The 27,492-nt window shown below is 46.6% G+C and overlaps 1 protein-coding gene and 1 pseudogene across 1 annotated transcript; both read left to right on the plus strand.

Annotated features, from left to right (window-relative positions):
• Positions 1-7,384: 7,384 nt before the first annotated feature.
• On the plus strand, positions 7,385-8,374 carry LOC115647959 (annotated as a pseudogene).
• Positions 8,375-24,115: 15,741 nt separating this feature from the next.
• LOC115648303 (olfactory receptor 52M1-like) lies at positions 24,116-25,063 on the plus strand. Its single transcript, XM_030555688.1, has one exon. It carries the CDS (start codon positions 24,116-24,118, stop codon positions 25,061-25,063), a length of 948 nt encoding a protein of 315 aa, XP_030411548.1.
• The last annotated feature ends 2,429 nt before the right edge of the window (positions 25,064-27,492 follow it).

Here is a 27,492-nt window from a genome sequence, read left to right on the forward strand (position 1 = left end):
TGTTCACACTGTCAGCTGCCAGCGCAATGGCACCACCATGCTGACGGCCCTTGCAGCACTTGCAGCGGCATTCGGAGTGGTGCATTCTGGGTGGGTATCCCACCGAGCACCTCTTCCCCTTCAGCTGCCGAGGTTTGTGGGAAGGGGACGGGGGGACATGGGGCAACCTGGGTCCTGTCTCAATACCCCGTCGTGCATTGGTTCTCATCCCAGCATTCCTTACCCTTCCCTCCACATTTGGTGCCCTCTTTCAACAGTTTTTGTATGGCACACCCCGTCCACCTTTTCGGTCTGCAGGAACAGATCCCAGACTGTTGGTGAACGTGCTGATGGATCTCACTAACACGTCATGAATGGCAGTCCAGCTACTCCTTAAACAACAGAGGATGAGGAGTCCGAGGAATATGTTGACATGAGTAATAGAGACAACAAGAGATTGCTTGTGGCATTCACGGATGTGCTGGCCACAGTGGAAAGCTGTTTTATGGCTCAGGAAACAAGCACTGAGTGGTGGGATCATGTCATCATGCAAATCTGGGATGACGAGAAGTGGCTGCAGAACTTTTGCTTGAGAAAATGCACTTGCACGGGAGTCAAGTATCAGAGGGGTAGCCGTGTTAGTCTGGATCTGTAAAAGCAGCAAAGAATCCTGTGGCACCTTATAGACTAACAGACGTTTTGGAGCATGAGCTTTCATGGGTGAATACCCACTTCTTCAGATGCATGAAGAGTGTGTGGTGAGCTGGCCCCCACCCTATGACAGAAGAGCATGAGAATGAGATCTGCTCTGATGATGGAGAAGCGCATGGTGATTGCTCTGTGCAAGCTGGTTATTACAGACAGCTACCGATCGGTCACTAACCAATTCATAGTGGGCAAGTTGACCATTGGTGTTTGCAGGGCAATTAATCACATACTGCTAAGAAAAAAATGTGACTCTGTGTAATGTGTGTGACACTGTGGATGGCTTTGCACAGATGGTTTCCCTAACTGTGAAGGGTTGATAGATGGCACGTATATTCCAGTTCTGACACCAGACCACCTAGCCTCTGAATATATTAATAGGAAAGGTTATTTCTCAATGGTTCTCCAGGCGCTTGTGGATCACCATGGGTGTTTCACGGACATTAACACAGCTGGTCCAGAATAATGCATGACACACAAATCTTTCGGAACACAGGCCTGTTTAGGAAGCTGCAAGCCGAGCCTTTTTCCCCGGATAAGAAGATCACCATAGGGGAAGACAAAATGCCCATTGTGACCCTGGGAAAACCCACCTACCTCTTGTACCGTGGCTCATGAAGCCATACATGGGGAGTCTTTACAGCAGCCAGGAGCAATTCAATAATGATTTGAGCCAGTGCAGAATGACTGCTGCGTGTGCTTTTGGCAGTTTTAAAGGCCCGGTGGTGAAGTCTGTATGGGAAGCTGGATCTGACCAATGATAACATCCCTATGTTTATAGCCACATGCTGTACCCTGCATAATATTTGTGAAGGGAAGGGTGAAAGCTTCATTCAGGCATGGACCGCTGGGTCTCAGCGCCTGGAGGCTGAATTTGAACAGCCAGAGACCACGGCTGTTAGAGTGGGCAGCACAGGGCCATGAGTATCAGAGATGCCTTGAGGCAGCAATTTGTTGCTGAAAGCAAGTAATGTTTGGTGCTGTGCTTGGGAGTGCAGTGGCCTCAGTGCTATTAGGTGTCTGTGATTACTCCATATGACACACTGACTAGCAGGGCCTCTTGCTTTTCTGGGCTAGTCTTGCTTTTATGTAATGCAATAAAAATGCTTTCAAACAAAAACGCATTTGTTAATATTAAAAAAAGGTAGAGAGACACACATGGAGGGAGGTGGTGATGGGGGTCTGGAATCATTACAGATTTGTGTATATACAGGTGTCATATGCAGCCTTGCTGTCTGGAGTGCCGTGAAACGGATGCCGTACCTCATCTGAGCTGAACTGTCTGTGGATGAGATTTGAGTGCTGTGGGTAATGGTTGGAGTCTGCAGGGCTGGACGGTGAAGGTGTAGATGCTGGAGGCTGCTGGGGGTGATATGAAGCAGGATGGTGGGTGACATAGGGGCACAAGGGAAAGACTTTTGGAACAAGAACTGCAGGGTGGGTCGGCTGAGGAGCTGCTCCATATACAGAGTTAGGAGTGCCTGAATCGAGTCTGCTTGGCGCTCCCTAATGATTAGGAGTCACTCCACAGCTTGTTGCCAGCAATCTGCACTCTCCTGGCTTGTAGCCTCATTTTGCTGTCCCATCACTCGTGCATTTTTTGATTTTCAGCAAGTGAATGCTGCATAACTTTATGCAGAAGGCCCTCCTTGCTTTTCCGAGGGCACTTCCATTAGGCCAGGGAAAATGAGGAGGACTGTGATCCTGAGGCTGCATTTGTGAAGCCAAAACATGTTACAGAGGCACCATTGTTAACACTACACAGAGCAATGATATAGCTGATCGCAAAACAAGCACAATTCACTTACCTAGCAAAAACACAAATGGCCTGCCCCAAGGCGAGACCCACTAAAACATTGGACTTTTAGTTTGATCAGGGTTCATGGAGGCATAGAGCAACATGTCATGAGGAGACTGAAACCAAGGAGATAAACTCAAACCCTGACAAATAGCCAGATCCCTCAAACTGACCTAGTGTTACCCAGGGACAGGGGAATAGAAAATATGGGTAATGAATCACCACTCTTAAGAAGGTCCCAGAGGACTACTAGGGGTGTACTCTTTAACTTGAGATGAATCTGTTCTAAGTGGCGTTTTAATGAATATCATCATGTTTAGTATAAATAATTAGTCACGGGATGTTAAGATCTGTTAATGTTTTTATATAATATAATGCTGGTAAATCTCTCTATTATGCACAGTTGTCTCTTTTCTTTACTGAACCTAAAGAGAATAGAGACACAAATAAGGTTCTGATCCTTTTTCCTCACACAACACACAGTCAGCCTGTGGAACTCCTTCCCAGAGGATGTTTTGAAGACCAATACTATAAAAGGTTCAAAAAAGTATTAGATTTCTCGAGGTGAGGCAGACCTCTGGGTAAACAGAGTGGGAGCTAGGACTCTGATTCTTTTGCTAGCCAGTTCCACAAGGATGGTGCATAAGCCAGGAAAATTCCACACAAAAGTGGTGTGACAGGGGCCTGGATTTGAACCCCGACCAGCTGTGAAAACAGAGCAGTAAACTGAACAAAACTGATTGGGATTGCAAAAACTAGTGAGACAGTGAAGGGGGAAACAAGTTTTGTGTCCTTAAAGCCAATGTGTTCTGGGGAAAGCTGAGGAGGCCACAGAAAGCCAGTTTGGACTGGTACAAAGAGCATGGGGGACAGAGGTCCCTGAATGAAATGCAGACAAAAGACCCCAGGACTTAAATCCCACTTGAGAGCTAAAGTAAATCGGAGATCAACAGCTGACCCTGGATGGCCTGTGCATAGGACAGAACTCTCATCCACCCTTCCCCCCTTCTTCTTATGCCACACTCAGGCTTGGCCAGCCCTGGGTTGTACATGTCTGAGTAAGAAGTGGGTTATGGCATGGGTATTAATGCTTATTTCCTTCCTTTGAGTTGTGTGGGGAACACCCTGCACTCACCGCTGTTATGTTATTTTATATATTATTATTAATGGAGATACCAACTGTGTGTGTGGTTCAACCATCGCTCAATGGCCCATTCTCTTTAGCTACAATCTAATTTCCCTGAATATGTGCTTTGCTCTTAAAGGCCCAGGACATACTTCTAACAGCCAGGGCAGGGCTGTACATTTCAGACCCACCCAGCAGTCTATGTAACCACCCTTTCTTAGAGCTGTTACTCTCCCATCTCCCCATCTGCCCCCTATCTGGTTTGTTGCACACAGTAGCTGTATCTTGTCTTAATTTAATTTATAGGCTCCTTGGGGCAGGGGTTGTTTCTCCTTCTGCGTTTGCAAAAAGGTCAGCACAAGAGGCCCTTGCTGCACATGCTTCAAAACCTCATCCTCATGTCCTGGCCCAGTATGAAGTGGTAGGACCTCTTACCACCTCTGGAGGATAAGGAACTCCGCTGCGTAAGCCTATATTCCACCCTGGTCCCAAAGCCCACCTGGGATGTCAGTTGGTGGCCCCTTCATGGAGCCATGACCACAGGTATGTTCTTCAAAAGGTTTACCCTTGTTCTGGACACCTGCCCCTTTTGCGGCATTAGGGAGACCCTGGCACAAGTGTATCTGGAGGGTGCCAAGTTGCAGCCCCTTTTCCGGCTACTCTTAGATAACCTCTTCCATTTTTTGCTGATTTTTTCTCCTCAATTTCTTATCTATGCACTCCCTATCCGTGGCCCCACAAAGTCACAGGACTGCCTCATCAACCTCCTCCTAGAACTGGCAAAAATGGCCATCTATAAGACCAGAGAAAGGAGGTTGGCTGAGGGGGGTTTCCTGCGACTATAGGGTATATTTCCAATACTCCATCTGCTCAAACATCCGAGTAGAATTCCTCTGGGCAGCATCCACAGGCTCCCTTGACACCTTTGAGGAGCAGTGGGCTTTGTCTGGGGTTCTCTGCTCAGCGTCCTTACCCAGTTCCTTTCATTAGCTCCTCAGACCTCACACCTGTTCCTGTAATATCTTTAGTTGTCCCTCGACTTAACTGAGATCCCAGATCTTGTGGATCCTCCCCTTAGGCAGAGGGTGGTCCTTTAGCAGTGGGTGGACCTATGCCCAGCCACTTCCTGGATCTCAACAGGACCAGACTCCTGCATCCAACTGGTCTGGGTCTGTCACAATAAGGACATGAAAAGAGTTCTTAAGTCAGGTTACTGGTAGAGATGGTGAGCTTTATGGAATCTGGAGGCATAAGCTTCCCCTGATGATGCTTAAGCACACTTGAGATGACAGGATCAGGCCCAAGCATTTTTTAAAGACCACTGGCAGGCTAGGATAGTGATTAGAATTACCTGTTTCCCATGTATACACAGGGAACTAGTTCAATTCCTCAGCATAAGATCATTACTCCTTGAGTGCCTCATAGGCAGTTTACTACAAGCTTCAAAAACACGTAGAGGCAATGAGATTATTACACTCAAGTTTCATTACAAAGTTAGTATTTCATTTTGATCTTTGAATCAAAAGATACAGCAGCAGACAGGATCCATCTGTTTACATAGTTAAGATCTAACAAGATAAAAGTAAACACATACAAAAATAGCTCTTCCAATTCTCTAATAATACAGGTTTCCATTTCAAAACTCTAGTCCCTTAAGCATGGCTATGTCACATATGTGTAAGGAATGGCCCCAATTACCCTTTATGTATTTCTCTAATATGTTTTTAAAGGCTGAATTTGGATAAATTACCCTGCTAGTTGCATAACTGTCTAACCCTGTGTCACATCTATTAGCTTACGACTGATTACATGAACAATCTGACTGGATCCTTATGTCTTTGCGCTATTCCAGTACTCTTTGCTCATGTGCGTTGTACTCAGAGGCAGGAGGCTGGAGCTATAAGAGGAGGCTGATGAAGGCTGAGGTGCTCTTGGCTGACATTTTCGATGCTTGTGGTCTCCAGCATCTGCTCAGTATCATGGGGCAGCACAAGATAAGAAGTGAGGATATTCAAAGCAGAGGCCAGCAACCACCCCCATTAGCTGTATCAGTTTTTGCAGCTTTCTTGCTAGGGGCACATGACAAGAGTGAAAGACCAGCAAATTCTGAAGTGAACATCTCACTGAATGCTATTATACAGTCAGTGATCACGTGGACACCAAAAATTTTGGTGCCACGGCAAGACTGCCAGGGGTGGACATAAACCGACTAACTTCAGCAATATTCCTGAGATTGATCCAAACAATGCTCAGTTTGCTAGGAGGCTACAGTCCTTTAGGGTTTGCCATGGCGATGATGGTGACTAACAGGATGACTAGCTCCCCAGATACTGAGGAAAAAGTTCTGTTGACCCATAATATGTGTGCGCCTGAGGTCTGACAAACAGAAAGTGCAGGTGACATTTGCTGAACAAGAAAAGTGAAAGGGACATTTTCAGGGGGTTATGATTTACATATTTGATGGGTAGCTGGGAAAACACTCTCTCATTTTCCTTTGCTCTCCCTAGACTTGTTTTTTTCCTGTGGTACAGAAGAGAATGTAGTCATTTGGAGATATGGATGTATATCTTATACAAAATTAGATCTCACAGAGCTCTATTTCTATAGATATATTACTGTGATATTCTTTATCACAAACCAATACCCTGGAACCCCCCGTATACAGTTATATACTTTCAACACATCTTGTACAAAGTAAGTAATGTGAGGTGCAAAGTAAAACTTATGATTTGCTTCATATGACTATCCTATTTGTATGCATGTACAATTTTTTCTTATCTAAACCTATGAATATTGACTGTGTACCTATATTTCAAATGTGTTTGCTCCTGTGGTAGTTCCCACAAGGTACTTTACATTCACTCTAACCAGCGCATTATGAATGGACTATTCAAGCTGATGGCCCATCAATGAACACAATGGGTCATGGAAGAAGCTCATCTCCACTTGATGGACCTTCCTGTGGACTTTCTAGCCAGAACAGCTTATGTGACCCTTGACTCCATGTTGTGCCTGAACTTTTACACTAGCTCTGTTGTTCTCCATATGAGGAGAGATTAATAAGACTTGAACTTTTCAGCTTGGAAAAGAGACAGCTAAGGGGAGATAGGATTGAAGTCTATAAAATCATGACTGGTGTAGAGAAAGTAGAAAAAGAAGTGCTAGAAGTGCTATTTACTCCTTCTCATAACACAAGAACTAGGGGTCCCCAAATGAAATTAATAGGCAGTAGGTTTAAAACAAATACAAGGAAATCTTTCTTCACACAATGGACAGTCAACCTGTGGAACTCCTTGCCAGCGGATGTTGTGAAGGCCAAGACTATAACAGGAGTCAAAAAAGAACAAGAGAAATGTTTGGATTCACTAGCCTGGCTTTCACTGAATGAAGGAACAATGATGGAGAACCAGTATCCACACACATAGTTCCTCCTGATGCCTATTAAGGTTTGCCACTCCATGACATGTAGGAATTATTGACCCATGGCGCAGCATCAAGTATGAAATGACATTATCAGGGTCAGTTACTCAGAATTAATTTATCTGAATAAAGAAAATGCCATTTTCCAGTGTGTGAAGAGTGACCAATTGATTAACCCATGAGAAGAGCCTCTATTAGTACATATATAGTCTGATACTGGCATTGTCTCTCCATCCAGGCATTTGTACTGTGACCAGCACGCTATACACTGGCCACATACAGGAAGTCGAGAGAATTTACAGTGCACACAGCAGACACCGTTCTCTCGCAAAGTTGGACACCTTCCCTCCTACTCCATGTCACATTACAACACAACCAATGTAAACAATCCCTCCACCTTCATGTTGCTGGGCATTTCTGGCCTGGAGGCAGCCCATGTCTGGATCTCCATCCCCTTCTGTGTCATGTACACCATCGCCCTCTTGGGAAACTTCACCATCCTGTTCATTGTGAAGACAGAGCCAGGGCTCCATGAGCCCATGTACTATTTCCTCTGCATGCTGGCCATCACCAACCTGGTTCTGTCTACGTCCACCCTGCCTAAAATGCTGAGCATCTTCTGGTTCAATTCCAGGGAGATTGATTTCAGTGCCTGCCTCACCTCAATGTACTTCATTCACTGCTTCTCAGCGATGGAGTCTGGAATCTTCGTGGCCATGGCTTTGGATAGCTATCTGTGACCCTGTGAGACATTCCACCACTCTGACCAATAGCTTTGTGGCCAGGATTGGCCTGGCTGTGGTGCTGCGTGGCAGCATTCTTGCACTGCCCTACCCTTTCCTGGCGATGTGGTGGCCATATTGCAGAACGAACATCCTCTCCCACATACACTGTGAACACATAGCTGTGGTAAAGCTGGCCTGCGCCGACATATACATAAGTAGTTACTATGGCCTGCTAGTGGCATTCTTGGCGATGGTGTGGCTGTGTTTTTTATTGCAGTGTCCTATACACAGATACTAAGGGCCATCTTCAGCCTCCCCACGAAGGATGCCCGGCTCAAAACTTTTGGGACCTGTGGCTCCCATCTCTGTGTCATTTTAGCATTTTATATCCCAGCTATCTTCTCCTTTCTTGCACACCGGTCTGGCCACAATGTGCCCCCACATTTCCACATTCTCCTTGTCAACATGTACATTCTACTGCCCTCCATGCTAAACCCCATCATCTATGGGGTGAGGATCAAACAGATCCGGGACAGGCTGCTCTGGCATGTTACTCACGTGGAATAAAGATTTCTTCTGGTGCTCTGGCTATCAGATCAATCTCTGTGGAGATCTGGCTGGTGACATGGTGTTAGGCTCTCTTCCCTGAATCACTGACTAGAGACATTGAATCCTGGCTTTAGCTGACAGTGCTATATGAACCTGACAATCTGGGAAATCCATCTATGTACAACTCACAGGGGTGCTACACTTCTTATTCCTCGTAACCGGACACCTGAGGCCCCGCATGCTACCCCCCCATGTCCCCATGTCCATGCCCCTGTCACTCACTCCTCTCCTCACTATCCCTATTACTCACTGGATCATCTCTACCCTCTCCCTATCCCAACAGCATCCTATATGTTCTAGGGCTGAAATAGGCATTTCAGTAGCCTGAGGAGGACTCTGCCTGCTAGTAGGAGGCAGCCTCAATTGAGTAAGGGCTGATGTGGGTTTATGACACGGTGTCTCCACTCTACTCTGCTGCAACTGGACCTAGCCAGATACCCTTTTCAACCGGACATTTTAGCTCAAAAATCAGGGTGGGGGAGGGTTAGTGGCATGGGACCCTAGCATTCTGGGGTCAAAGTGATGAGAGTAGGGGGTAAAGGGCTTAGAATGGATATTAGCATGAGGCTGATGGGGGAGGGGAATCGATATTTGCATACAGGTGATGCGGGACAGGACCTGTCTGGGAATAGATATTAGTGTGGGGTTGATGGGGGTCTGGGAATGCATATTAGTGGGAGAGTGACGGGGTGCAAGTGGCCTGTGAATAGATAATAATGTGGGACTGATGGGGGAGGATCTGGGACTGTCTAGTGACATAAAGGACACATGTCTTTCTCCCAGAGGCCCCTGGGGAGTTGTGTGGAGGAAGCTTTTTTAGCCCAAATTGAGAAAAGCTTATTAATCACTTCACAGCATTTCATATTATTTTCTTTTACAGGGGGGCTGTAGCCTGTTCAGTTAAAACTGACAGCCCCTTTATATCATTTTGCCTCCATTTTATACTTTGGTTTTTTTCCTGCATTTGTGCATTCATATCACATTCCAATTCCTGAGAAGTTTGGGTTAAAGCAACCATATGCTGGGCATTGGCTATATTTTGCAAGTCTCTTTTCATCCCCTCATTCTGCAATCTCAACTTCTCCAACTCCTGTTACAAATTTTCCTTCTCACGTTTCCAGATCTCACACTCCTCTGCAAACTTATTCACAGCCTGATACATCATCCAAACAGCAGCATCTGTCATTTGTTCCTTGTTAGGAGTGGGAGTGCTACAAGTCTGACATTTTAATAATATTGCATTCAAACACCCTTCCCTGAACACAACAGGAACAGAGTTCAGCAGCCAGGTATCAGAGCCAAGATCTTCACAGTAAACACCCATCAAAGATAACTGGGAGTTTCAGGGCAACCCCTTCATTCCCGATACAGTGAACCTCAGTGACTACGTTCGTGAACCCTGAGCTATAAATAATATGCCAGAAATGATTCAGAACAATGTTTAAATTAGTTGATCAACACCAGCGATCTAGGATACCAAGCTCTTACTGGGCAACAAGTCCAGAAAGAGTATTCATTCAGTTTAAAGACTTATTTACTTAGACATGACAGTAAACTATCCTCTGCTCTCAAATATTAACACCAGGGAGTGACACTACTCCTGAAATGGATCTTTAATGGCTCACAATGGAGATGATGACGGTCCTACCAATGGAAAAGTCCACAAGAATTATCTGCAATACACAGCATGTTATTGAGAAGGAATTACACAAGCCGTTATCAAGCACATAACTCCTACGTTAGACAAAGCTATACATTTAGAGCTATACACTTCCGGCAACGAGCCTCTCTTTCACAAGTAGTTCCTGTGCTCGCCCCACGCAGTCCTGCTTGGCAAACAGAGAAGGTCGTTACCAATTTTATATATGGCTTCTTTTCTCTTCAGCTGTTCTTCTCAGCCCTCCGCTCTGTCTCAGATTCCCTCAAAGCAAGGCTTTGTCTGCATTGAAATTCCTTTGGTTCACAGTCCTACTCAACCACAGAATCATGTTTAGCAGCATTGGAAACTTCTTCAAGTGTCAAAGTTAAGGAATCCCAATCAACCAGTGATTTAATTTTCTTGATACTTCTACTCTTTTTCCTCAGAGGAGCAGCATGTCTTAAAAGCATGCCCAGTGGGTGTCTCGTTACTAATTTTTATCTAATTATTATTTTAGAAGGGGCTAGAGGGCATCAGAATGTAAACAGATGGAGAGAGAGCTGTGCTGAAGCAGAGAGGAATTGGCTGTGTGACGTTGCATTCCATATGCTTTATGGAAATATGCTTATGAATATGAATATGACATAACTACAATATTCTTTATGTGAAATGCCTCTTGCAATGTCACATTGGAAAAGTTATAATATACTGAATATGTTCATCCTATTTGTATTGACAGACTCAGACCAGAAGGATACAAGAGAGGAGTCCTGTTGAGCGCCGGGATGTGGGAGAGTGCTAGCTCACCTATTGCTAAAAGTTCCTCCTCTGGCCTAGGGAGGGACTACTAAACCCAGAACCCAACTAAGTTTGGGGGATAACAAATGCAATAACGAGGACAGGGGGTTAAATGACCAAAACTAGGGAACCAGAAGGGGACACTGAGCAGAGAACCCTGAACAGAGCTCGTTGCTCCTCAAAGACATCGAGAGAGCTGGCGGACGCTCCCCAGAGGAACTCTGCCTGGATACATGAATGGATAGAGGAACGAAAAACAGCCTATAAAGAACCGAGGAAGGCAGAGCAACTTTTGGAACAAACACACTCTCTCCAGGTAGGATGTAGGGGCATAGATGTTAATAAGAGGGAATGTCAGCCCATCCACCCGAGCCTGGCGACACAGCATGACCTCGGTAATCCCCAACAGCTTGGGCTGAAGGTGTAGGGAGAACAGGGCAGCCATCCCGGCCTGACGAGCCTGACAAGCTGAGAGCTGGCTAAGGTAGACCTGTCCTCCCACTCCAGCCGCCAGCTAGCTTTGGTGGCTGGGTCCGTGTTGGTCTCCTGCAGAAAAATAACTGATTACCCTCCCTCCCGAAGGAAGGAGGGCACCTGACATCTGAAGAGACCCACCCTACAGTGTTCAAAGTGCCAAAGTCACTGGGACATGGTGCCTCTCAACCCAGCGGTGGCAGCTGGATTACCAATCGGGGCGAGGCAGATGGTCAGGTCCCGGGGTGTTGCAGAGGCCAAAACATGAGTAACCACCTGAGGAAGGGGAAAAGGGGGAGGAGGGGGGCACAGATTGCAAGCACCCTGACTGGGAACCTCTAACAGGGGGCGGCAACCTCTTCAGTGGTTGGGGCCAAGCCCAGGGCCTTGATCTCATCAAAAATAGAGGCAAAATCCCCACCTGCCTCTATGGGGTCCCCCTGAACAGCAGCCGTGGCAGTAGCCACTTCGGCGCCTACAGGGGGCACAGATGGCAAGTGAGGGGCACCTTCCGTAACCCCCTCAGGGAGGGACTCCATGAGAGAGGTGGTGCTACCTGCCTCTGCGGCTGCAGCGACCTCCACCAACTCCAATTGGTGAACATGAGCAGGGGAGGCAGCAGAAAACCCGGCGCCAGCAACCTCTTTCCTAGTTTTACAGGGGGTCCCTTCCCCCTTGCCAGCAAGGGGGGGTGATGGGCCCACAGTCCCCACTTATGGCACCTCCCTTGCATGAACTCTCTGCTTCCTGAAGAGAGGGGCTGGCCAGCTGGGTCAAAGCCAGGGAGTGAGGGCGATGACAGAAGAGAAAAGGAAGATGAGGGCAGGACAGCAGGGAAAGGGACAGACTCCCCCTGAGGCAAGCCCAACTCGATTCCAGCTATCGGCCCTTCCACCCTCTCCTCCACAGGCCCTGGTCTACTACCTACCACAGCAGCGGGGCCCGCACGCTCATCTGGGTATGTCTCAGAGGCCTCCCCTGAGACCCAGGCAGTGTTGACAATGGTCACAGATGAAGGAGGGGCGATCCCAGGGACCGGGTCATCAGGGCCGCCAGTGATTGTAGAGCCGATGCCCTTCCCAGCGTCAGGAATTCCAGATGCCCTTCCAAGCTGGGCCATGGAGCAGTCCCTCTGGAAGTGCCCCACGACCTGGCAGACAAAGCACCAGGCCTCCCCCAAAGAATAGTAAACCCTGTACTTGGCCCCTCGATGGGGCACCAGAAAGGACCCCTCCAGAGCCCTCCATCACACGCCGCCAGCAGCACTTGATCCTCCACCTGTGGGAGGAACGATAAAACGTAGCGGAGGGCAGGGTCCTTACAGCCCAATGGAAGAGGGTGAGGACAGAGAGGGGCTTCCCCCGGAGGGAGAGGAATGGCAGAAGGGTTGAATTGGGGCAGAAGGGAGGAACAGAGGAGAACATCATCCACACACCCAGGTCCTCCAAAGGCTCAAGCCGGACATGAACATTCCCCACCCCCAAGCCTCTCTCCACCATCTCCTGGGCAGCGACCTCCAGTGCCAGGAAGAACACCACCTTCTCAAACATCTTAGAGGCTGCCACCACGACCACGGGTCCCACCACCTATGCCAACTCCAGCACATAGGTGTGACGGTACTTTCCATAAGGATTTGGAAATATGCTTCTGAATGTGTGTGTACATATATATATAACATAATTAGAATGTGTTTTATGCTACATATGCCATGTAATATATCTCTTTAAAGGTCATGATCTACTGAATGTATTAATCCTATTTGTATGTATGTTTCATTTCTGTATTCAAAGTTATGAATACTGGCTGTGTACTGGCTTGATTACTAAAAAACTTTAGTAGAGCATTTGGTCAGCTCCTGGAGAAAGGAAAGTTGAAATTAATCAAGAAACACTTAAAGGACAATGAATCCTGGAATGCTCCAATCCACATAAGAAGTCTACCTGAGGACGTTCAACGGAACATGTGACCCATGGCTGCTACTTGGTAAGAAACTGTGAGTCATGCATGGACATGTGACTGGCCCAAGTGATTCCAAAACTCCATCTTGGAGCTGGACTTTGCATAGGAGTGAGGAAGGGGTTTCCACCCACAAGAGAAAGTCGATTTAAGCCCATGGGAAACCCCTGCATTTGGTCTTCAGCTGGCTAAAGAGGGAACCTCTCCACCCCAAAAGATACCTGAAAGAAACTGGAACAAAGGACAGTAACTACAAGAGGTGTGAGTGATTGCTGGACCCAGGCTAAAAGGAGATTAATCTGTAAAAGGGAGCATTGTGGAACTGGTGAGGGTCTTATCTGTATTCAGTTTGATTAGACATAGATTTGCGCATTTTACTTTATTTTGCTTGGTGACTTGCTTTGTTCTGTCTGTCACTACTTGGAATCACTTAAATCCTACTCTCTGTATTTAATAAAATCTCTTTTTACTTATTAATTAAATCAGAGTATGTGTTAATACCTGGGGGAGCAAACAACTGTGCATTTCTCTCTGTCAGTGTTACAGAGGGCGAACAATTTATGAGTTCACCCTCTATAAGCTTTATACAGGGTAAAACGGATTTATTTGGGTTTAGACCCCATTGGGAATTGGGCATCTGAGTGTTAAAGACAGGGACACTTCTGTGAGCTGCTTTCAGGTAAACCTGCAGCTGTTAGGGGACATGGTTCAGACCTGGGTCTAGGTTTGCAGCAGGCTAGGGGGTCTGGCTCAAAATAGACAGGATACTGACATCACAGGCTAACAAGGCAGGAAAGCAAGGGCAGAAGTGGTCTGGGCACATCAGGTGGCAGCTCCCAGGGGGTTTCTGTGATCCAACCCATCACAGTAGGTTTCTATGTGGGGCGAGGCTGACACCAGGAGGCAACACACCCCAGGCTCCCTGGTGAGGGTGGGAAAGGGACCCCGGCCACTGGGAATGGTACTCTGGGAGGTGACTGGAGCAGATGACCAGCAAAGAGGTCGCAGCTACCTGGGCGTATGCTCTGGGGGCCAAGGGAGCAGCACCGCCAGGGAAGGTGGAGGGTACATGGTCAAGGAAAGAAGGGGGCTGTGGTCATTGATGGGGCTGCAGCAGTAAAGGGAATGACTGCCATAGGGGCTTTCACCTTCTGGGCAGGGCCCTGCCCTTCTTCATCCCCTGGCCCTTGCCACTGGCCAAGGGAGCAGTCTCAAAGGTGGAGGCAGCAGACAGCAGCAATGGAGCCTTGGGAGTCCCTATCCGCTCCTGCTGCCATCAGTGCCTCAGAAGCAGGGCTGAGAGGCAACCTGGTGGTGGTAGTCGAGGGGGCCATCGCAGGGGAGGGAGACTGAAAGGGAACAGCAGAGGCGTCCAGGGACATCTCACCCCCCGGATCACCCACTACAGGAAGGGAGGGATAGGGACAGACACTAGGGCAGGAAAAAGGGAACGGGGAATGGAGGGAAGGAAGGAGCAAAGGGGTGGAAGGGAGGGTAGAGGAGGGGGGGAAGCAGCTACCACACCCACCCGCTAGGCTGAAAGCAGGGTGGACGGGTGCCAACACAAAGGGACACCGGAAAACAAGGAAGATAACTCCCGGCACAGGATGAAGAAACCGGCTCCCCGGCTGCCCAAAGGAAAGCAGGGGGCGGGGGCGGGGGGGAACTAAACTATCATGAAGGCATCAGTGACTGAAGAAGGGAGGGGAATCTCCAGCGCTGGAAATAGAACGTGGGCTCCCAGGCGAAGAGGGTAAACCGGGAGGGGGACGAACAGCAGGGGACTGGAATGAAGGGTGGGGGAGGACGAGTGTGTCACAGGCAAGGGACAGAAAACAGCGCAGGCTCAGAAGCAACCAGACTGGCAGCAACGCCTGCACCATGAGACAAGGGTGGAGCAAGCAAACTAACCTGGGGCTTACAACGAACGAAGCCTCTCAAAAAACAGGGCAGGGGAAAATGCCGTGGACAGGGGGTGGGCGGGGCAGGAAGCAAAGGAAAGGGGGGAAACAGCTGCTAGCACAGGGCAGAGGGCGACGCAGGGAAAAGGGAGCCCACCAGCCAAATGCAGCAGGGGAGAGAGGGCAAGTCCAACAGAGGGAAGTGGAAATGCACACCCATGGGCACCCGAAAAACAAGTGCCCCGTCAAGGTTTTTTCCCCACTTTGAACTTTAGAGTACAAGAAGTGGGGACCTGCATGAACACTTCTAAGCTTAATTACTAGCTTAGGTCTGGTACGCTGCCAGCAGCCAGAATTTAGTGTCTGGCACACTTTCTGTTCCCCCAAAACCTTCCCTGGAGAACCCAGATCCAAACCCCTTGGGTCTTAAAACAAGGAGAAATTAACCATCCCCCCTCCTTTCCCTCCACCAATCCCTGGTGAGTTCAGACTCAATCCCTTGGATTTCAAAACAAGGAAAAATCAATCAGGTTCTTAAAAAGAAAGCTTTTAATTAAAGAAAGAAAAAAAGTAAAAATTATCTCTGTAAAATCAGGATGGAAAATGATTTACAGGGTACTCAGATTCATATAGACTAGAGGGACCCCCCCGGCCCCAGCCTTAGATTCAAAGTTACAGCAAACAAAGATAAAAATCCTTCCAGCAAAGGGACACAATTACAGGTTAAGAAAACAAATATAAGACTAATTCGCGCTGCCTGTGTGGCTATTACTTACAATTTTGAAACACGAAAGACTGATTCAGAAAGATTGAGAAAGCCTGGAATCATGTCCCGTCCCTCTCAGTTTCGAGAGTGAACAACAAACCAAACAAAAAGCACAAACAAAGACTTCCCTCCACCAAGATATGAAAGTATCTTGTCCCTCTATTGGTCCTCTGGTCAGGTGTCAGCCAGGTTTACTGAGCTTCTGTCATAAACAGATTGTTTAGGGTTAATGTCTCTTGTACCTGCAAAGGGTTACAAGCAGGGAACTGGACACCTGACCAGAAGACCGATCAGAAGACAAGATACTTTTAAATTTGGGTGGAGGGAAGCTTTTGTGTGTGTTCTTTGTCCGTTGTGTGTTCTTCTCTCGGAGGGTCTGAGAGAGACCAGACATTACTAAAGGCTCTCTAAGTTTCTTTTCAAATAGTAAGTAGAAACAGGCGATTTAGGCTTTTTTATTGTTTTACTCTATTTGCAATTGTGGATCTGGCTGGTTAACTTTTATATGTGTAGTTGCTGGGAATATTTTGATTTGTATTGGTACTGGGGGGAAAGTCTCTTTCTGGTGTCTGTAAGCTATAGGACCCTATAATATTTACATCTTGAAGTTACAGAGGTAATTCTTTACTTTTTCCTTTCTTTTACTAAAAGATTTCTTTTTAGAGAACCTGATTGATTTTTTTTTCTTGTTTCCCTTGCTTTATTCCAGGGGATTGGGATAACTCACCAGCACGGGTGGGGGAGATGGGAGGGGGGAGAGATAGAATCTCTCTCTGTTTTCCTTGAATCTGTTTGCCTCTTTGTGGAAGGGAAGGGAGATGCTTCTCTATACGGTGATTTAAGAGGTTGGATCAGTATCTCTCAGGATAGCCCAGGGAGGAAAAGGTGGGGGAATGGTTTATTTCTCCTTCTTTTAAGAACCCAAGGGATTTGGGTTCTTGGGGTCCCCAGGGAAGGTTGGGGAGGTCAGAGTGCCCCAAAACACTATATTTTTGGGTGGTGGCAGTGCTATCAGATCTAAGCTGGTAATTAAGCTTAGAGGATTCAGGTGCTAGTATCTCATTTTCTGAACTCTAAGGTTCAGATCTGAGAGGGAATGGTATGACAGCTTCTTAACCCTTTACAGGTAAAAGAGACATTAACTCTTAACCATCTGTTTATGACAGCTCCCTTGCTGCTGCTCCTGTCCCAAGATAGGGGAAAGGACAGTGCAAACTGCTGGGCTGGGGAGTGGAGAGCAGAGCCAGGTGGTAATAGGGAAGATGGAGGGGATGATGGTGGTGGCAGTAGGGGAGCGGAAAGGCCACGGGGAGGGCTCCACACCACTGCCTCAGCTCCCCGCTACAACGGCACCTACCACCAAAGAAGCAAGGATGTTACAAACCCCCTCCACAAAGCAGGGCCTCCTCCTCTCCCAGCTCAGCCCCAGCAGCAGCAACAGGCTCTTCAGCAGCACCACCAGCAGCAGCAAAGACAACAGCAACCCAGCCAGAGAAGGCCCCACAAATGATGGGAAAAATGGGGCCTTGCTCTCCCCTCTGAGGGTCACACCAGCAGGGTCCTCCCCACAGCAGTAGCAGCAGCCAGGAGGGCAACCCCCACCCAGGAAGGAAGATGGCTGCCCCACATCAGTGAGGGATACCCCTGGTAACTCAGGTCCCAGCCGCATGGCACTGAGCGTTGCCTCAATTGGCTCAGCGTCCAGTAGCGGGGTGCCATCCATGGACGGGTTGGTGGAAGAGTCCAGGGGTTCCTCGGAGGCAGGAGCGGAAGCAGCGGGTAGAGGAAGGGAGATGGGGAAAGTGGGGGCTGGGATGAGGTTGCCCAGATTGAGGCCCGCTGGCAGAGGGTCGTCCTCCCCCTGGGTTACTGGGGTCAAACTCAGGGCCTCTATCTCGTCAAAAATGGAAGGAAGATCACCCCCCACCACCCGGGGAACCTCTTCACTGGTGCCCGAAGCGACGTTCACCTCAGGGCTCGCAAGGGCCTTGGGTGACAAGGGGTCAGGAGAGGCTCTATCAGAGGCCTCCTCAAGGAAGGACTCGGGGGGACGGGCGGTGCTACCCTCCATTGCTGCCCCGTGATCCCCAGCTGGCTCCAGAGGATGGGATTCCCCTGGGGGTAAGGCAGAAGGCTCGATGTTAGTGGCCCCCTCCCTGGTTCTGCATCAGATGGGCGGAGCGGAGCCTGAGCCTTCCGCTTGCCCTGCTTTCCCTGAACTAGAACCCAGCCTTCCATGGTATCCTCGGTGTCGAGCCAGGGGACGGGGCCATGGCACGGGAACTTTGGGAAGTAGTGGTGGGGCAGCATGAGGGAGGTGAAACTCTCCCCAAGGTGGGACCTTTCCCATGCCTTCCAATAATCCTGCTGCACTCTCCTCCATAGACCCCGCCAGACTGCACACAGCGGAGTTGGGGCTCTCCCACTTGTCTGGGCGCTCTGGGGGATTGCCCCTAGGGCCTGACTGGGAGCAGTTGTGGGCTGGGGAGGAGGAGGGGCAGGTCCAGGTGCCAGGAAGGCAGGGGGGCAGGCAATGATGGGGCTGGTACCTTGCCAGGGCTCATGGATTCCCGATGCTCCTCCATGCCAGGCCAAAGGGCAGTCCCTCTGGACATGCCCCATCACCCGGCAGAGGTAGCACCGGGCCTTCGCCACAGAGTAATGCATCTGGTAACAGGCCCCTTGGTAGGGGACCAGAAAGGACACCTCGAGCACCTCACCATCATGTGCAGCCGGCTGGAGTCTCTTTATTATTAGTTCACCAGTGTCAAGTGAAAGTTTTCATGTAACTGGGTGCCTCTCTGTCTGAGTTTTACAATATCTAGGGAGGATAGTGGCTTCCCACATCCTCACAATGTGAGACGGGGGTACAGACTGGCATGCAAGAGGGCTCAGTGGTTGCACCCAAGAGAAGTCTGTCACACCCACCAATGAACAAGTCCTTCTAGACTATTTACCTCTTCTCATGCGCTCAGTTACTGACAGAGACCGTGCTTATGGCAGAGAAGTCAGGACTCTCCGGTTCTGTCGGTCATTCTCTCTGTGACTTTGGCCAAAGTCCCTTTGCCTCTGTTTACCTATCTGTATATTGGGGATGTGTTCATAGTGACATGCCTTTGCTAAGAGTTTTGAAGATTCTTAAATGTAAGGTGCTGCACAGTATGATAACAGGTACTGACAAGAATTACATATCTCTGATACCTTAACAAAAGCTCTGTGTAGCTGCAGAAACTGTTAATGTCTCCCCTTGGTCATCTTTTCCATACTGTCTATCTACTGTCTATTCATCCAAACCTGGGCATTTACAGGATATCAAACCCTTTGGAGACAGAGACATCCCTCATTTTCTTACTAATCAACTATAATTGTTCAATATACACAAATACACAGAGCAGCTAGTTTCTCTCTGAGTCAGCACAGAGCCCCAGAGTTCTCATCTCCCTTTGGGAAGGGCCCTTACTTACTGTTTACACAGAAGTGCAGACATGGAAAGAGAGAGATTGGCTAGAGTATCTCCAGTCTCTGACCTGTTTACAGTCAGATGCCGTTTCTCCCTAAGAGACTGAGCGAATTCTCCTGGGATTGCACACAGCCATATTATAAAGAGTGCAGATATCTGTGTCTTCTTTTGTTGTCTGATGTTGCTGCAGATGCTGGGGTGAGAAAGGTGTGGGACACGGATATATGAGAGGCATTCCCAGGATTCCATCTCAGGATTCACAGGTACTGCATCTCTTGCCAAGGAGCTCAGCAGCTCAACAAACCTAATATAATGGGTGTGGGGTGGGATAGAGTGTAAGTCTGTGGTCCTTTCTGCTCTGCACCCCCAGTAAACATCTCAAAGACCTTGCTAAGGGGGATGAGCTTTCTCCAGTATCACATGCCAAAATATCACCTTTTGCTGTGGCTCCCCAGCTGGTTGATGGCCTTTGGTCCAAGGTGGCTGCATTTCAGTGAAGAGGGGATCCTCCAGGATGAGAGCTATTAGTAGATGTATAACATGAGGTCAAATTCTTAGGCTGTGGCCCTTAGTTTACTCAGACCTCACAGAGGCAATTCTGCCCTTGGAGTAAGAACTGAGAAAAGACCTCAGGAGTCCTCTCTGTGTTAATGCACAGACACTATCACCACCTTCTCTTTCATCTCAGGACTCTGGCTATTAATAAGGGATGGGGGCTGTTATCTGGTTTTTATCTGCTGGAAAGAATGGAGGTGCTAGGGCTCCTCACTGGAACAATTATAAGAATTTTTCAGCATGAGCAAGACGTCTTCTCTGCTAGTTTCATTCTAAAAGTCAGCAGAAATGTTATCACTGAAACTTTAAAAAAAATATCAGCTTGAAACAGACACATCACATGGGAAATTTCAGTCCAAATGCTTAACATTTGACAAACCTATGAGCAACTGAGAATGAGGTCTCATAATTGAAGGTGTCAGACAGCCTTAACTAAAGTTAGTGCCACCAGCACCTCCCTCAATGGCAATTCATTTGTGAGTCCTATTCGCTTAAGCTCTTTGTTCCAATAAATGTCTGTGTCAAAGAGTTCACCAGGTCAAATATATATTATGTAAATAATTTTATTTGGTCAGTGTTATAGGTTCAGACTGTCAATGTAATTGAAAGTTCCCTTATGCACCAATGTTAAAAGTCTAAAAAATACAATGGGTGAACTAAGTGCCTCATATTAAATGAAGATATTGATATAATAGGCACAACAGAAACTTGGTGGAATGACAATAATCACGGTGATACAGTAATACCAGAGTACAAAATATATTGGAAAGATAGAAGAGCTTGTGCTGGTGGTGAAGTGACATTATATGTGAAAAAAAGTATGGAATCAAATGAAGTAAAAATCATGAATGAATCAAACTACATCATAGAATCCCTATGGATGGAAATTCCATGCTCTAATAGTAACAGTATAGTGGCAGGGATATATTACTGACCACCTGACCAGGACAGTGATAGTGAATGTGAAATTCTCAGGCTATTAAAATAAAAAAAAACCTCAATAATAAGGAGGATTCCAATTATCCCCATATTGATCAGGTACATGTAACCTCAGGACAGTATGCAGTTGACACCACTTGGAACAGCTGGTCCTGGAACCCACCAGAGAAGGGACAATTCTTGATTTAGTCCTAAGTGGAGCACAGGATCAGGTCCATAAGGTGAATATAGCTAGACAGCTTGGTGATAGTGACCATAAAATAATTAAATTAAATATCCTTGTGCCAAGAAAAACTCCACAGCAGCCCAACACTGTGGCATTTAATTTCAGAACAGGAAACTATACAAAAATTAGGAGGTTAGTTAAACAGGAATGAAAAGGTACAGTGCTAAAAGTGCAATCTCTGGAAGCTGAATGGAAACTTTTTAAAGACACCATAATAGAGGCTCAACTTGAAGGTATACCCCAAATTAAAAAAACAACAAAAACATTGTAAGACAACCAAAAAAGAGCCACAGCGGCTGAACAAAAAAGAGAAAGAAGCAGTGAGAGGCAAAAGAGCATCCTTTAAAAAGTGGAAGTTAAATCCTAGTGAGGAAATAGAAAGGAGCATAAACAGTGGCAAATGTTGTATAAAAAATACAATTAAGAAGGACAAAAAAAAATTCATGAAAAGTCAAAGAATCAAAAAGTAATAGCAAAAAATATGTAATTACATGAGAAGTAGGAAACCTGTTAAACAACCAGGTTGACCATCCAGGTACTAAAGGAGCACTCAAGGATGATAAGGCCATTGCGGAGAAACTAAATTAATTCTTTGCTTCGATCTTCACAACTGAGGATGTGAGAGAGATTCCCAAACCTGAGCCATTCTTTTTGGGTGACAGATCTGAGGAGCTGTCCCAGATTAAAGTGTCATTAGAGGAGGTTTTGGAACAAATAGATAAATTAAATAGCAATAAGTCACCAGGACCAGATGGGATTCACCCAAGAGTTCTGAAGGAACTCAAATGTGAACTTGCAGAAGAATTAACTGTAGTCTGCAACCGATCATTTGAATCAGCTTCTGTTGCAAATGATTAGAGCTGGAGGATAGATAATTTGACACCAATTTTTAAAAAGGGCTCCAGAGGCGATACCAGCAATTACAGACTGTAGGCCTGACTTCAGTACCAGGCAAACTGGTTGAAACTATAATAAAGAACAATATTGTCAGACATATAGATGAACATAATTTTTGAGGAAGAGTCAACATGGTTTCAGTAAAGGGAAATCATGCCTCTCTAATCTAGTAGAATTCTTTGAGGGGGTCAACAAGCAATTGGACAAAGGGTATCTAGTGGACATAGTGTACTTAGGTTTTCAGTAAGCCTCTAACAAGGTCCCTCACCAAAGGCTCTTCAGCAAAGTAAGTTGTCACGGGATAAAAGGGAAGGTGCTCTCATTGATTGGTAACTGTTAAAAGATGGGAAACAAAGGGTAGGTATAAATGGTCAGTTTTCAGAATGGAGAGAGATAAATAGTGGTGTCCCCCAGGGATCTGTTCTGAGACCAGTCCTATTAAGCATGTTCATAAATGATCTGGAAACAGGGGTAAACAGTGAGGTGGCAAAATTTTCAAATGATACAAAATTACTAAAGATAGTTAAGACCCAGGCAGACTGTGAAGAGCTAATAAATGATCTCTCAGAACTGGGTGACTGGGCAACAAAATGGCAGATGAAATTTAATGTTGATAAAAGCAAAGTAATGCTCAGTGGAAAGCAGATTCCCAACTCTACATATAAAATGATGGGGTCTAAATTAGCTGTTATCACTTAAGAAGGAGAGCTCAGAGTCATTGTGGATAGTTCTCCACTCAATGCGCAGTGACAAGCAAAAAAGCAAACAGAATGCTTGGAATAATTAAGAAAAGGATAGATAAAGGGGAGAAAATATCATATTGCCTCTATATAAATCCATGGTACGCCCACATATTGAATACTGTGTGCAAATGTGATCACCCCATCTCAAAAAAGTTATATTGGAATTGGAAGAGATTCAGAAAAAGGCAACAGAAATGATTGGGGTACAGAATGGTTCCCTTATGAAGAGCGATTAGTAAGACTGGGACTTTTCAGCTTGGAAAAGTGACGGTTAGGAGCAGATATGATTGAGGTCCATCAAACCATGACTGGTATAGAGGAAGTAGAAAAGGAAGAGTTGTTTATTCCTTCTCATAACAAAAGAACTAGGGATAGGGTGACCAGATGTCCCAATTTTATAGAGATAGTCCTGGTTTTTGGGTCTTTTTTCTTATATAGGGTCCTATTACCTCCCATCCAATCCCAATTTTTCATATTTGCAGTCTAGTTGCTCTAACTAGGGATTACCAAATGAAATTAATAAACATCAGGTTTAAAACAAATAAACGTAAGTATTTCTTCATACAATGCACAGTCAACCTGTGGAACTCCTTGCCAGAGAATGTTGTGAAGGCCAAGAGTATAACATGGTTACTCCACATCAAGCAAACAGGAAGAGGAATTTCAAAATTCCTGGGCATTTAAAAGGGGAAGGGTGGAAGGTGTTTACCTGGATACACAGAAGCAGAGTTCAAACTGTTGACCAGAGTGGTGATGATGTGCATTGTGGAACATCTTCCTAAGGCCTATTGCTGTGATAAAATCAATTGCAAGCCTCTACACTGGCACTTCAGTGACAAAACTTTTGTGTAAAAAGCCTTACAACTCTCGTCAAGATAGTTTTATTGTGTGACTGAAACTGATGAATTCCATTATCAAAAGTGGCTTTGCAGAGTGTAGACCTCCACTGTTTTTTTTTCACCAAAAGCTGCCTTTGGGCGAAAAAAACTTGGCAGTGTAGAATAGGTCTAAGGAACAATGACAAATAACCAGTATCCACACTGATGTTTCCAGCAGTTGTCTGTTGTGGTTTCCCACACCATGACATCTAGGAATTATTGAAGCACAGAGCACCATAAAATATGCAATTGACATTAGTAGGGTCAGTTCTCCATAATTCTTATCTCTGAATAATGAAAATGTCATTTTTCAATGTGTGAAGATCAACCAATTTGCTTCACCCATGAGAATATCCCCCAGTAGTGCATACAGTGTTTCATATTAACAATGTCTCTCCATCTTGGCATTTGTACTGTGACCATCACCCTAGGCCTGGACAAAAACGAGAAGTTGTGGGAACATACAGTATATCCAGGAGACACAGTTCTGTCTCAGAGTTGGACACCTTCTACCCTACTCCATGTCAGATTCCAACATAATCAACTTCACCAACCCCTCCACCTTCATCCTGCTGGGCATTCCTGGCCTGGAGGCGGCCCATGTCTGGATCTCCATCCCCTTCTGCACCATGTACACCATAGCTGTCTTGGGAAACTTCATCATCCTGTTCATTGTGAAGAGGGAACCAAGTCTCCATGGGCCAATGAACTATTTCCTCTGCATGCTGGCTGTCACTGACCTCGTCCTGTCCACATCCATCCTGCCTAAAATGCTGGCAATCTTCTGGTTCAATTCCAGAGAGATCGATTTCAGTGCTTGCCTCACCCAGCTGTACTTCATTTACTGCTTCTCAGCGATGGAATCTGGGATCTTTGTGGCCATGGCTTTTGATCGCTATGTGGCCATCTGCCATCCCCTGAGACATTCCATCACCCTGACAAACCCCGTGGTGGCCAAGATTGGCCTGTCCGTGGTGCTGCGCGGCATCATACTCATACTGCCCTATCCCTTACTGGCAAGGCAGTGGCTATATTGCAGAACCAACATCATCTCCCACTCATACTGCGAGCACATTGCAGTGGTGAAACTGGCCTGCACCGACATCCGCATCAGCAGTTACTACAGCCTCTCTGTGGCATTCTTTGTGATTGGTCTGGATGTGTTTTTTATCACTATGTCCTATACCCAGATCCTCAGGGCCATCTTCAGTCTCCCCACAAAGGATGCCCGGCTCAAGACTTTTGGGACCTGCGGCTCTCACCTCTGTGCTATCTTAACATTTTACATTCCAACTCTTTTCTCCTCCCTCCTGCACCGTTTTGGCCACAATGTGCCCCTGCATTTACACATTCTCATTGCCAACATGTACTTCCTTGTGCCTCCTATGCTAAACCCCATCATCTATGGGATGAGGACCAAACAGATCCGTGACAGGCTGCTCTGGCTCATTACTCATAAAGGCACCTAATATTTTCTCCTGGGGCTCTGGCTCTCACATCGAGCAGAGCTTGCTAGTGATGTGGTGCTGGGCTCTCTTCCCTGAATCACCTACTGGACAGTCAAAGTGACGTTAATCCTTTCCTGGCCTTGCTGTGCTGTGTCAGTGTGACAGACTGGGGAATCGGTCTATATAGAACTCATTAACTTATAGGGTTGCCTCCTTTCTAATTTCTGTTAACTGGATCCCTGAGGTCCTGCCCACTTCTTTCACCAAGGTCTCACCCCTGTTGCTCAATCCTTTCCTCCTCTCCTCCTATCATTTACTGGACCATTATGACCTCCCACCCACCTTGATGCATTTGCACTTCTCAGGGCCAATTAGGCTCTTGAAATCTTATGTTTTTAAAAGAAAATGTAGCAATTAGCTTACAGGAATAATGTATCCCATTCTTATATTCAAGTAATAAAATTATATTAATAATCCACTTACTCTGCTCTAATACTAACATGTTCTGACATTTTTTGGGCTAATCACTTAAGGGCAGTGGTTAGGTTTAAAGTTTTAATGTATATTCTTACTTTGTTACTAACTCTGCAGAAATAGAGAGACCCCATCAGGCCTCTTGGGTTCTTTCTCAGCTCTGGAAGGGGAGGGAAGGGAAGGGAAGGGAAGATACATCTCGGGTCTATATAACATCAGATACTGGGTAAGACAAGTGGTCTATCTAGCCTCGTATCCTATCTCACAAGAGTGCCCAATACCAGATCCTTCAAAGGGAATGAACAGAGCTGGAATATTCTGAATGATCCATCCCCCATTGCACGGTCTCAGCTTCTGGCAAACAGAGGCAAGGGACACACAGAACATGGCATTGGCTCCCTGCTAGTAACTATTTATGGACCTACCTTTCATTAACTTACCTCGTTCTTATTGGAGCCCTGATATAGCTTTGGCCTTCACAACATCACCTGGCAAAGTGTTCCACATGTCAACTGTGAAGAAATCTTTCCTTTGGTTTGTTTTAAATCTGCTGCCTACTAATTTCATTGGCTGACCCCTAGTTTCTGTGTTATTTGAAGGAGTAAATATCATTTTCTTATTGAATTTTTCCAAACCACTCACGATTTTATTTACACTCTCATATCCCCCCTTAGTCATCTCTTTTCAAAACCGAAAAGCCCCAGTCATTTTAATCTCTCCTCATATGGAATATCAGTTTGGGTCAATTAACCTATTAGTTGCATAAACCTTTCTGATCCTGTGTCATAACTAATAACTCATATTTGATTATATGAACCGTCTGTACCCTTATGTCTTTTGGCTTTTACTGTACTCTTTGCTCACACTCCTTGTGCTAAGGGGCAGGAAGCTGGGGTGGAGGCATCTGTCAATAAATAGGTTAGTCATTAAAGACACTCAGAGCATATAGAGAATTGCCTGAACAAAACAAAGCAGTAACTGCATTCCAAATACAACCAGCTTTCTTCTGCTTCTCTGTGGACTGGTGGAGATATATCTATCTCATAGAACTGGAAGGGACCTTGACAGTTCATCAAATCCAGTCTCTTGCCTTCACTAGTAAGACCAACTACTGAAGTTGCCCCAGATCCCTAAATGGCCCCTTCAAGGGCTGAACTCACAACCTTGGGTTTAGCAGGCCTATGCTCAAAACACTGAGTTATCCCACCCCTACATGGGTGGGCATGGAACCTCCCCAGAAGAGGGAATAGAGAGAAGAACAGTTGGTCCAGTCTTTCAAAAATACAGAGACTGGATGATTCAGAAGAAGCTGGGGCAGGAGAGAGGCACAAGGGCAGCAGGGGAGACTCTTTTGTACAGGGCTCTGGCTGCAGCAGAGACTGACTCCAGCTAGAGTTGAAATCATGACTTGAAGGAGTTTGATCCTGGACATTCAAGAGGGCTGTGACCAAATCCCAAAGAATGTTCCAGGGTGGTGGGAACACTGAGGCAGGTGTTGCATTGTCTTTTCCTAGATCTCATATCTCTTGTGCTGTCCAAATTAGAAGAATAGTTTTAGCAACCCCTTTTGCAAGCCCCGTTTGCAAGTCTGTTTGCTTTAAGGACCATGTGCCCCAAAGGACAGAAACTGGACACAGTATGTGCCGAAGGGGGAGTTTTGGGAAGGGTGCGCTGAACCAACTGTAGAGTTTATGGGAGATGGGCCAAAGCTAGTCTCATGTCCTTGGTGTTTGGTGCACAGATCTCAACTCCCAGAAGGAGGCACTAGAATGGAAGCTGCACCCTGAGAGTGGGCCTGGAAACCCAGAGCCAGAGGCAGGGCCTCAACATGGCTCGGACTCAGGAAATCTTAAAACACAGGGATCCAGCATGTGGAACGCAGACAAAGTCATCCATTGGGGGTCCAGCAGCTGGAGCTTGAGCAGAGCCATGACAGCAAACCTGGAGCTGCTACACGGATGCTAGGGGACTGTGTG

Source organism: Gopherus evgoodei, chromosome 1, assembly GCF_007399415.2.
Source record: "Gopherus evgoodei ecotype Sinaloan lineage chromosome 1, rGopEvg1_v1.p, whole genome shotgun sequence".
Classification (NCBI taxonomy): Eukaryota; Metazoa; Chordata; order Testudines; family Testudinidae; genus Gopherus; species Gopherus evgoodei.

Coding starts and splice junctions, on each gene's coding strand:
- LOC115648303 (XM_030555688.1), top strand. CDS start 24,116: ATGTCAGATTCCAACATAATCAACTTCACCAACCCCTCCACCTTCATC.